The sequence below is a fragment of the Bison bison genome, unplaced genomic scaffold, assembly GCF_000754665.1.
Source record: "Bison bison bison isolate TAMUID 2011002044 unplaced genomic scaffold, Bison_UMD1.0 scf7180017864321, whole genome shotgun sequence".
NCBI lineage: Eukaryota > Metazoa > Chordata > Mammalia > Artiodactyla > Bovidae > Bison > Bison bison.
The window spans coordinates 1,579,801-1,591,849 of record NW_011494893.1 but is presented as its reverse complement, the minus strand read 5'-3'; the positions used below and the strand labels follow the sequence as shown (position 1 = coordinate 1,591,849).

General features: G+C 45.5%; 1 protein-coding gene across 2 annotated transcripts in view; it reads left to right on the top strand.

The window, feature by feature from the left end:
- Positions 1-9,808: 9,808 nt before the first annotated feature.
- MYLK4 (myosin light chain kinase family, member 4) overlaps positions 9,809-12,049 on the top strand; it is a 66,999-nt gene continuing 64,758 nt past the window's right edge. The window contains exons 1-2 of one of the 2 annotated variants that reach the window (XM_010853000.1): positions 9,809-10,453; positions 11,829-12,039. In XM_010853000.1, coding sequence (XP_010851302.1) covers positions 11,887-12,039 — 153 coding nt within the window. In that variant the 5' untranslated portion in view covers positions 9,809-10,453; positions 11,829-11,886. Of the gene's footprint in view, positions 10,454-11,784; positions 12,040-12,049 lie in introns of both variants that reach the window. The other variant, XM_010853001.1, reaches the window with a different exon arrangement.

The window sequence follows — 12,049 nt, the reverse complement described above, 5'->3', positions numbered from 1 at the left end:
GCTAGAAGTATGAAGCTTCTACAGGGAAACATGGAAGAATATCCTCATGGCTTTGGGGTATGTGAAAGTTTGTTAGTGATGGCATAAACAGCACTGCTCATTAAAAAATATATATATGAGTGTATATATATATATGTATATATTGAACTTAATTAAATTTTAAAGCATCTGCTTTTCAAAAGACATCTGTGGGAAAATGAAAACATAAGCCATAGCCTGAGAGAAAATATTTGTAATACATATGTCTGCACTGGACTTATTTCCAGAGTATATAAAGAAAATTATTGTAACTCAACAATAAGACAAAATACCCGTTTTTAAATGCACGAAAGGTATAAAAGAATGCTTCACAAAAGAAGGTACACGGATAGAAAAGCACGGGAAACATCCACAGTGAAAGGCACGTTAAAGCTGCAGTGAAACGCTACAGGCCGTCTGCCGTGCCAAGTCGCTTCAGTATTTCTGACTCTGTGTGACCCCATGGACTGTGGCTCACCAGGCTCCTCTGTCAATGGGAGTCCCTAGGCAAGAACACTGGAGTGGGTTGCCATGCCCTCTGCTGGGGATCTTCCTGACCCAGGGATCAAACCACACTCTCTCTAGAATGACTGAAAACTGAAAAGATTGGCCACATTACATACTGTTGAAAACAAAACACAGTTGGAACTCAAGCGTTGCTTGTGCGAACATACAAGGGTAAAATCATTTTGGAAAATCACGTGGCAGGTCTCTTAAAAGGGCAAACATGCCCTTGCCACATAATCCAGTAATTCTGCTCCCAGAGGGTTTACCCAGGAGAGAAGAAAACATGCTCCTGATGTGTCCAGAAAACCGGCTGGACACAGACGGTTAGCACAGCCTCGGTCATAACCACCTCGGACTGGAGACACCGCAGAGGCCCGGCAACAGTGGGATGGAAAACACAGAGTGTGGTTTATTCACACAATGGAATTCTACTTAGTAAAAAAATAAACGTACCTGCATACACAGCAAGACGGACAAGTCTTAGAAACATTGTGCTGAGTAAAATAAGCCAGATGTGAAACAGTGTGTGTGTGTGTATATATAATGACTCCAATCATGTGAAAATGTAGACCAGGCAGAGCTCATCTGTGGTCTAGAAATTGCAGCAGTGTGTGAAGGGATGGGGCTTATCGGTGGCCAGGGCTCGCGGGGTCTCTTGGCTACCACGTTTCTTCACTAGCCAAAAACTGCCTCAGGCCCTGGCCTTTTGGGTAGTGATAGAAATGTGGTGGGCTTCCCTGGTTGCCCAGCTGGTAAAGAATCCACCTGCAATGCAGGAGACCCCAATTTGATTCCTGGGTCAGGAAGATCCCCCGGAGAAGGGATGGAGTACCCACTCCAGTATTCATGAGCTTCCCTGGTGGTTCAAATGGTTAAGAGTCTGTCTGCAATGCGAGAGTCCTGGGTTCGATCCCTGGGTTGGGAGGATCCCCTGCAGGAGGGAAAGGCTACCCACTCCAGTATTCTTGCTTGGCGGGCTACAGTCCATGGGGCGGCAAAGTGTCAGACGCAATTGAGCGACCAAGGACAGCAGCACAGAAATGTGGAATATATTGATTGAGGAGATGTCAAAACTCACCAGGGCATCCCTGGTGGCTCAGTGGTAAAGAATCTGCCTGCCAATGCAGGAGACACGGGTTTGATGCCTGGTCTGGGAAGATGGCACTTGCCGCAGAGCAACTAAGCCGGTGCCCCACAGCTGCTGAGCCTGTGCTCTAGAGCCTGGGAGCTGCAACCACTGAGCCCACGAGCTGCACCCCCGGAAGCGCGCACGCCTAGAGCCCGTGCTCTGCAGCAAAGGAAGTCACTGCCTGTGCACCAGGACTACAGAGTAGCCCCTGCTCGCTGTAACTAGAGAGAGCCCTTGTGCAGCAAGGAAGACCCCGCACAATCAAAAAATAAAAATCCTCATCACCCTGTACCTTTAAAATGGGTGCAGATTGTTTATGTAATTTATATAAGGTTGATTAAACCCCCGCAAGATCCTGTTTCCTGCCCGTGAGGATGACTGCAGTTCACAGAGCCATCAGTGCCACACGCTGGCAGGGATGCAGAGCGGCCACAACGCCCACAGGCTGCTGGCGGGACGCCATGGGAAGCCTAAAATGGGCTCTTAGAAAAGCTTGCCGATTTCTTACAAAACCAAACGCGCGTCTGCTCTGCGACCCATCAGTTGCACTCTGAGGTATTTACTCCACGGAAAAGATAACATATGTGTAAAATGTCTTGTAGAAGAGTGTTTATACAAGCTTTATTTGCAATAGCAAAACAAACAAGTAAAGACCAGGATACATTGTAAATCTGCAGGTGATGGATAGACAGACCGTGGTCCTTCGTCCTGTGAAATGCTACAGTGAACTAGAAAAGGAGGGGCTGCAAAAGCACACGGGGTTCCCACAAACGCCATGCTGAGGGGACGAAACCAGCGCAGAGGGCACAGGCAGTGAGCCCCTCGCAAGTTCAAGAGCAGGCAAGTCTAGGGAAGCCGGGTGTTAGAAGTCAGTGTCGCTGAGACAGGAATTGACTGAAAGGGGCAAAACAGGAATGTTACGTGTGCGGGTTGGGATGTGGTCTAACCAGGAACCAAGCACTGTTAACAAATTTCTCCTCAATTAAAAAAAAAATTCAAGGGGTTTCCATTTCCAGTAACGGCAGCTGGGAAATTCAGATAGACCAGTACAGGCAGCTGCTGAAAACAAGTAATAATGCTGAATAGAATGGCTTACAAATCTTCTTAAAAGTACCAGAGACCTGATACAACAGGAGCTTGCTGTTTTAGTTGCTAAGTCGTGTCTGACTCTTTGCACCACCATGGACTGTGGCCCTCCAGGCTCCTCTGTCCATGGGATTCTCCAGGCAAGAATACTGGAGTGGGCTGCCATTTCCTCCCCCAGGGGATCTTCCCGACCCAGGGATTGAACCTACATCTCCTGCATTGGCTGGTGGATTCTTTACCACTGAGCCATCAGGGAAGCATGAAAATAGGAATTATCTGGGAACAATCCGAGGGAAATGCAAATCCAGACAGAGCAGAAGGACCTGAGCACAAGAGGTCCTTCTGCCCCGAGCGCTTTTACCAATTCTGCCAATTCTGAGAGCGTCCGTCACGCGCCCAGGGTCTACCCGAGTTGAGGGCTCACCCTCAAGCAGAGGGGCCTGATAGTCCTCGCTCCCCCTTCATGAAGCTGGCACCCGGAGGGCAGGAGCCCCGGCAATGCTGAGCAGGAGGCAAATCCAGCCCCACAACCACTGCCCCTAACTATCACACTCATTTTTTCTGGCACTGTTAAATATTCTTCTATGTGTGACTTAATAGAAACACAATGTTCTTTCTTATGGAAGGACCATAGCTATTCAACCAGCTTGTACTTATGTTCTATCTCAGTGTTTTAAATATAATAAATAATGTCATCATCGATAACTTCAAAGATATTATTTTGCAGTTCTATTTCCTTTGGGGCAAAAGTCTTAGAAGTGCAATTGTGGGTCACAGAGCGTGGCAGAATGGCCTTCCCCCCAAGAGGAGAGCAATTCCCACTCCGACCAGAAGTACAGGTGTGTGCTGCTCTGCGCCCCGAGGCTTCGTGCGCGCTCAGAACGTTTCCCGCATGACAGCTGGGACTTACCGTTCTACCAGCTGCCACGGTCCTCATGCACCAAGAAACGCCAATACTTTTGAATATGTGGGATAAAACCTAAAAACCTATTATGAACCATTACATAGTAGCCAGATTTATTTTCTCCCTAAAGATACAACTGTTACCCTTGATAAGAAATAACACACCCCTGAGCATGTGGGGCGTCTTCACCCAGCTCCCCGCCAGCCACCATCACCCTCTCGGCTGCAAAGTTCTCCCGTGGAAAGTTTCTCTCCTCAACCTTACCCTCGGGAAAAGCAGGCCAACGTTTGGTCAGAAGAGCATGGCTTGGGCTTTGCACTTCTGTAATTTCATGCCTCGTTCCTGTCATGAGCTCCTTCTAGCTCTTAAAATTCACTTCTAATTTAGAAGGTAGAAAAGCATCCTCAAGAATGGAAACATAAATATACCCTTCCTCAAATTCCAGCTGGAAAAGATGATGATTCATGCTGTGCAACAGAGTCTCTAACATTTGGACCTGAACACTCTCACTTTTCCCAGTTGTTTAGAATGGACTCAACAGAAGCGTGAATGCTACCTCACAGCAAGTGTTTTATTTTGTTCTTTCCTTCTTAGGCTTAAAGAATCAACGGGAGGAGATGTTCTTGTGGAACGAGGCAGAATGAGGGGGACGAGGCAGAGAGAATCCTGCGGGGTTGGGTTGGGATTAGAGAACTATAAGGATGAACTCACAGCTCAAGAAAGTTATGCTTCCAGCTCCGTCCACGGAAAAGGACCGGACAGTCCAGTAGCTAAGAGCCCTCTTGCCTTGGTCTTGGTTTCTAAATGCCCTTCTTCCCTGAAACGAACCAGGGCTGCTCTGAGAAATGGCAGATTCTAGAAGAGCAGGAAAAGTACATGGGGAGCTTCGGCGTCTCTTTCTGCCAGAAAGTCAGGAAGTGCCCCCCTAGAACAGCAGGGGTATGTCAAAAGTATTTTGACCAAATCCGGGACAATTTGAGCATCAGAATGAATAGCACAGGGCATGTGTTTTATGTTCAGAAATGATCGTGAAAGGAAGGGTATCAGGATGGGGATGGAAAGCTTCTTAATGAAGAATATCAGTTAACAAGCGTAGAAAATGATGGAATTCAGAAATCACTTCACAGTCAGTGTGGTGATAGCCGATTCATGCAAGAAAGGATACTTAAGTCACAGAGTGATAGATTGTTGTGGAATGGGATACCCGTAAAATCTCACAAGTTGCCTATTAATTGCAAAAGGAAAAGGATAATTTTATTATGGAGAAATCTAGCAGACACTTCCTAAATCAGATCACCAAATTATATGATTACTCACGGTGCAAGCCTCATCACGTACCACCTGTCGAGACATTCTGAGAAAGATGTGCCATCAGTGACGTGGTTTTCATGCCCCGTGGTTTACCTGGTTCAAACTATGAGGAAAGATCCAGCAATTCAAATTGAGAGACATTTTACGAAGAAACTGGTCTAGAGTTAAAAATATAAAAAATATCAATGTCATGAAAGGTTAAAAAAAAACCTTGATTTTTGTTCTCTGAAAAGATAAAAAGGAGACTGAAAAGACATGTCAACAAAACGTGCTGTGTGATTTTTGGTTGGATCCTGTCTCTTATCTCAGGAGACATATGATAATGTATTCGGGGTAAAGCTTCATGAGGTCTGTAACTCAGAAAAGAGAGAGATGGCAAACACTGAAAATAAAAACCTTGGTGAATCTACGGGCAGGGTGTATGGACATTCACTGTACTATTCACGCAAATCCTCTGTAGGCGGTAGGTTCTAAAAATATAAGTCGGAAGGAATGGAACATTTCTAACGAAAATTATACCAAAGTGCTATGAGCTTCAGAAACGTATTTCTGAATTATGAATGGTATTGAGCCATGTACTTGGCTCCTGTTGAATATCATATATGTTTTCTAAGCAGTAGATTAACTCCATGACTTGTATTTACATTTTACAAGAAAGTTAAAAAAAGATATAATTATGTGGACGAGTTGTACAACCTTTATAGAAGTAATGAACTGGAACATTATTTGGTACTTCTGAGGAGACCAATTTTTAAAGGGCCCTAGATGTATTTTTATCTAGTTTTTTTCAATCCTCCTATTTTCATTTTTTATTACATGAAATTTAGCTACTTACTCACTGTCACCTGGACATTTTAAGGGTCTAATATCAGCAGGGTTGTAAACAAGTCCGAATGTTCCATCACATCACTGTCCTCCCGGCTCAAAGCCTCCTCTCCCCAAGTAGAAAGTAAGAGATACAAATTAGCTTTAAATTTCTGTTAATTTTCTACTAATTATGCAACCCTACACCATGCGACATTCCTTCCAGGAGAGAAGAGTGAGATCTTGGCTCTTTCCCACCCACTGTTCGCTCTTCCTTTCTCTGGCCTGAGATGGCCTGGCAAGCGCAGGGTGTGATTTATGACTCCTCGGGTCCAGCCTAGGTCACCTGGAACAGCCGGCCACCAACTGTTGAGTGGCTCTTTTTTTCCTCTTAACAAGTTTCCCTTTCATTATTTATATTATTGGGTTTTCTACTTTCTAAATTACTTTTTTGAAGTATAATTTGCGCACCCTACATTTCACCCATCATCAGTGGACAATTGAACTACGTGTTAGGAAACACACTGAATTGTTCAAAATGTTTTTTGAACGTTTCCGTCACCTGAGTAGATTTTGCTTACAGTTCATCCTTGTTCCTACTCTCAGCCCGAGGCAACTCGAATCTGCTTCCTGTGTCTACAGATTTGCCTTTTCTGGACATTTCATACAAAAGGGAAGTTTCAGTCTGTCTTTCTGCCTCTCTTCACTTAGCACAGTGTAGCCAGGGTTAGTGCTGCATTCACTTCTACTGTTGAGTAGTATTGCATTTGAATGGCTACATGGAGTACTTTTCTCCATTCACTGAATCCGCTGCTGGACACTGGACTGTTTCTAGTTTTTGGCTGCTGTGAATGACACTGCTGAACATTTGCATGCAAGGCTTTGTGTGTTCACGTGTTTTCATTTCTCTTGGGTAGATGCCTGGGAGAAGAATTGTTAGGTCAGATGGAGAATAACTTTAACAAACTGCCAACCTACTTCCTAAGACCTGAATCATTTTACATTTCCTCCAACATGGGTGTTGAGGGCTCCAGTTATCCCACATCCTCACCAACGTCTTCCTGCATCTGTCTTTTTATTATAGCTCTACTAGTGGGTATGAAATGTTATTTCCTTGTGATTTTAATTTGCATCCCTCTAACGACAGATTTTTGAGCATTTGTGTGTGTGTATTAACTATTATATATTTTCTTTTATAAGATGTCCTTCAAATCTCTTGTCCATTTTTAGAATTGGGTTGTCTTCATATTGTTGATTTGTAAGAGCCTGTGTCAGGATATGAGTCTTTTATCAAATATATGGTTTCACAGTATTTTCTCCAAGTCTGGAGCTTGTTTTTCCATTTTCCAATGGTGTCTTTTGAGGAGCAAATTTTGAATTTTGGTGAGTACAGTGTATCAATTTTTGCTTTCCTGGCTCATAGTCAATGATGCTTTTTGAAAGGAAAGTTTAATAGCTGTGTAGATCGCGGGGGGCCTTTCTTTGCATTTTGATATTTATGAAGATGGCTGCACTCCTGTGTGTACACATGCAAGAGCCTTGCTGTTCTGGGGCCTCAGGATGCCGAGCAGGCGCAGGAGCTACCAGCACTGCCCAGGCTGTCTTTGCACCAGCCAGCACACAGAGTCTCTGGCGATGCCTGCCTCGCCCGCTCCCATGACGGCACACTCTCTTGCTGGTCAATGTCCATTGAAAGCAATCGTAATTTCTATGGCTCTGTGGAATGACGTTTTCTAAGGTTGAAGAAAGTGAAAGTGTTAGTCGCTCAGTCGTGTCTGACTCTTTTGTGACCCCATGGACTGTAGCCCGCCAGGCTCCTCTGTCCATGGAATTCTCCAGGCAAGAATACTGGAGTGGGTTTCCATTCCTTCTCCAGGGGATCTTCCCGACCCAGGGATTGAACCCAGATCTCCCGCGTTGCAGGAGGATTCTTTACCTTAGATTAGTATTTCTATAAAAGATTTGTGGCTCCAAAATAAGAGGCAAATCCAGGGGAAATGTCTGGAGCTGTTTCTACCTCTCCTGTGAGGTTTTCCACTCGTGCCATCTGTAGAGACGCTCGGCTCCGTGGACTTTGGGGGGGTGAGGCGGGGAGGCCCCAGCGGGTGTGCCTGCTCTGCCTGTTTTTCTTGGTGGTCAGCATCGTGCCAGGCTGCTTGTGCTCGGCGCTGCTGCTGCTTAACTTCAGAAGACAAGCAGCCTGAGAGCAGTCCTTTCAGTTGACTTTTCCTTTAGGTCAGTTGCTGCTGCTGCTGCTAAGTCGCTTCAGTCATGTCCGACTCTGTGCAACCCCATAGATGTCAGCCCACTAGGCTCCTCTGTTCCTGGGATTCTTCAGGCAAGAACACTGGAGTGGGTTGCCATTTCCTTCTCCAATGCATGAAAGTGAAAAATGAAAGTGAAGTCACTCAGTCGTGTCCGACTCTTCGAGACCCCATGGACTGCAGCCTACCAGGCTCCTCTGCCCATGGGATTTTCCAGGCAAGAGTACTGGAGTGCGGTGCCATTACTAGGACAGTGAGGCACAGTTAAAAACCTTCTCTCTAGTGAACTCTGGTATTTTGGTCACCTGATGTGAAGAGCTGACTCATTTGAAAAGATCCTGATGTTGGGAAAGATTGAGGGCAGGAGGAGAAGGGGACGACAGAGGATGAGATGGTTGGATGGCATCACTGACTCAATGGACATGAGTTAGAGTAGACTCCAGGAATTGGTGATGGACAGGGAGGCCTGGTGTGCTGCGGTTCATGGGGTCGCAAAGAGCTGGACACAACTGAGCAACTGAACTGAACTGAACTAGTGATCAATCAACAGATGTGTATTGAATACATATTGTGCATGAAACTGTCTGCCTGTGATAACTTCATGTCTGCGACCGGGACCTCTCCCCTGAAGTCCAGGTTTCTGTCTCACAACCTATGCAATTCAGATATCTAACAGGCCTGTCAAACACGGAGGGCCTGACTCCCCCCAAAGTCACGTCTCCATCACCACCAACCTCAGCTCCCTCCTCCACATGCTCAGGAAAAAACGTGGAGAGTCATCCTTGCCTTCCGGCTTCCTTTCACTCCTCACATCCAATCCATCGTAAATCCCGGTGGATCTAAATGAGTATAAAGTCCTGGGTGAGATTCCAACGTGGAATAGGAACATCAGGGAGGAACTCATGAAGCCTGAATAAAGTATTTGTTTTTGCTGTTGTTTAGTCACTAAGTCATGTGCGACTCTTTGCAGCCTGCCAGGCTCTTCTGTCCGTGGGATCTCCAGGGCAAGAACACTGGAGTGGGTTGCCATGCCCTCCTCCAGGGGATCTTCCTGACGCAGGGATCAAACCTAGGTATCCTGCAATGCAGACAGATTCTTTACCATCTGAGCCACCAGGGAGAGAATGCCATCAAATTAGCCGAAGGCCACTCACCTGGCTTTCTCTGGGTGTGGGGATTTGTCACCTTATCTGTACTTCACAGTTTAATTACTCTGAGGAAACTGATAACCTCAAGTCAGTTCAGTCTTTTCCATTCTGTCACGTAATCTATCTTTCACAAACACATAATATTGTGAAGTTACTCTGCCTGAAGAGCAAAGTTCTCTGGTCCTAGAGAAATATCCAAAGTTTGGCTTTTTAAAAGATTTTATATAATTTTTATATTCTATTCAAAATGAAAATGTATTCTTATTTAATATGGAAAACACGGATCTGAATTAAAGATAAGACCTTAAATCTTTGAAAAGCAAGAGGCCACTAGAGATGGGTTGGGGTGGAGAGAGGGGGGTCGGCAAAGGCTCTGAAAGACGAAAATGGAAGGATTGTAGGATCACCGGTATCAGTTTCATTTTTTGGGGAATCGAGGTTTTACGCAACTTCAGTAAGTCTAGGAATCCCCTGCTGTTGGGAGCAGGCAGGTGGTTTGTTGGCACTGGATTCCCTTTTCTTGGCTGAAGACGGGGAGAGGCAGAGTGTTGTTTGCAGGGAGAGTTTGTGAAACCTCACTCCTGTTCTTTGTAACTCCCCCGCACGCCTGTGCCTTTGAACTTTCCCTGGAGCTGTAAATAGCTGGAGATGTTGCAAATAATCTTAAGCACTGAGAAGCTTAAAACTGTCGGGTGCTTTTGCTGGCAGAAGCTCTCTCCTATTGTAGTGGGATGTGTTCAAAGTGTAAGGTGGGCCAAAAAGGTGGGCTTCCCACGCTTGAACCCTCCATCTGGGAACGTGCTCGAGATGCCAAGACCAAAAAGGGCGGCAGAGCGGGGCGTGAGATGGCAAAGACAAACGCAGCTCTGTCGTCCTGAGGCTGCTGCCACCGTGACGCGACAAGAAGGTGAAGGTGATATTTCATCCACCGTTGTGGTGCGTCCTCTCCTTACCTGACCTCTGAAATGGAGCCATCGGCTTTGAAAAGCCTGGTGTCTAAAATTAATATTCTTCCCCATCTGACTAAGAAGGCAACAGCTGAGCAACATGAGATCAAGGACCATCTGAGTTTAAACAGGGGCTCAAAGTGGCATTCGAGAGAGAGGCTACTTCCTCCCGGAGTGGACACTTGTCTTTTCAGAAGACTTACTCTGATTGCAAGGCAAGACCTTTACCAGGGGGTTGAGTAGTCTTTCTGAACTCTGCAAACTCGCCTTTATCTGCTGGAACTTGTGCTCGACGCTTGGAGTGGTCTGGACCCCAGCATGTCCTCTTATAAATGGTAATAACTCTATTTTCTTTCTTTCTATGTTGTCTTACATAGCAAGTTTTATCAAACTCCAGGCAGAACTTAATGTTTAATAGTTCTCTGCAAAATTTTTGTATCTTGGACCCAAGCTTTTGTTTTAATGTGCTAATTTTTATGTGGCTTCCTGAGCCAATTTGAGCACCTTCTACAATGATGTATTAGATTTTAGTTATAGTTTGTCTTAGACGTAGCTGTGAAATTCTTATTATAATAACAGATTTTTTCAGGGCAACTTGTAAGAACACTAATGATGGTCTGTAGTATATTTCACAGAGCTCTGGTTGATCCTGTTCACATTTTAGTGTGGATAAGTTTATGGTCTTTCTACGGTTGAGTAGAATTATGTAGAGCATTGGATTTTAAATAATTTAGAATTTCAAAGTATCATTTTATTATACTAAAGGAGTTGAGAAAATGAAAGATGAAGTTTTGTGGGAATAATTACAGATGATTTCAAATTGAGAAAAAGGAGGAAGAAGCAATTTCCAGAAAATCTCCAACAGGGGGCCTCTGGAGGGAACCAGCCACAAATTTGCATCAGCTCCCCGAAATGGTCAGGAGATGCGTGGATACAGACACCCTTGTGGGGCTTTAGTATCGGAGCAGTAATGAGCCTATTACTTCGTTTGTAAGTAATAGTGTAAGTGTTACTAGTTGTAACACTTGTAAGTGTATCTAGTGTGTGAAATCTTCAGTGAAGTGTAAGTGTATGTAGGGTGTGAAACCTTCGGTGCTCAGCTGCTAATGACGCAGAGAAGGGTGTCTGGGAATCTCGCCTATGTGAGAGGACTGTTAGGAAGCCAAATTCTTTTTAAAATAAACATTTTAAGACGTAGGCAGCAAAAGGCTCTGAAAATGGCGCATTTGGTGAGACCACTCCCCCGAGGGGGCAGAATCCCCAGGGGAGGCCAGGGGGCCCATTCCTCACGCAGCATGCCCTTCCCATGTCCTTGTCCAGGGCCAGAGGGGCAAGGCCAGCAAGCCAGTTAAACCCGAAGAGACTGTCTCCTTAAACCGGACGCTTAGCCTAGATCTTCTCTGAGGCAGTGAGGGGGCCATCAGCCGCCCCGTGACGCTCAAGTTGCTTCTCAGTATTTGCTTTTGTAGGAAAAAGAAGGGAGAGAAAGCTTTTTCCTTTCAAAGTTCCAACGTGTGAAACTCAAGTTAATATTTGCATTTCTCTTCCTCATTTGGGGCCCTTTCTCTAGTTAAGGTAGAAGCAACCTCAAGCTTCCCGCTGTACATTTTCCCAAAGAGTCAAACGTGTGTCTGGGTGATGGGAGCTCTGTCTCTCCCCCTTGCAGTGGAGAGAAGAGTCGTGATGACTGTGTCCTCATTCACAAATCAGAGACCGAGGGGGCAGAGACCACGCTCCAGACACGAACTTCCTTGGACTCACCACCAAGATGCTAACAGTGAAGAGGCTGGAGGGAATCAACGCGTGTTACCGCAGTGACCAGCTGGAGAAGATGGCCTTTTTCCAGTGCATGGAGGAGGTGCAGAAGTGCTTTCTGGAAGAAAGTTCTGGTGAACAAGATTCGAGATCTGGAAAGAACCAGGTAAGCCACG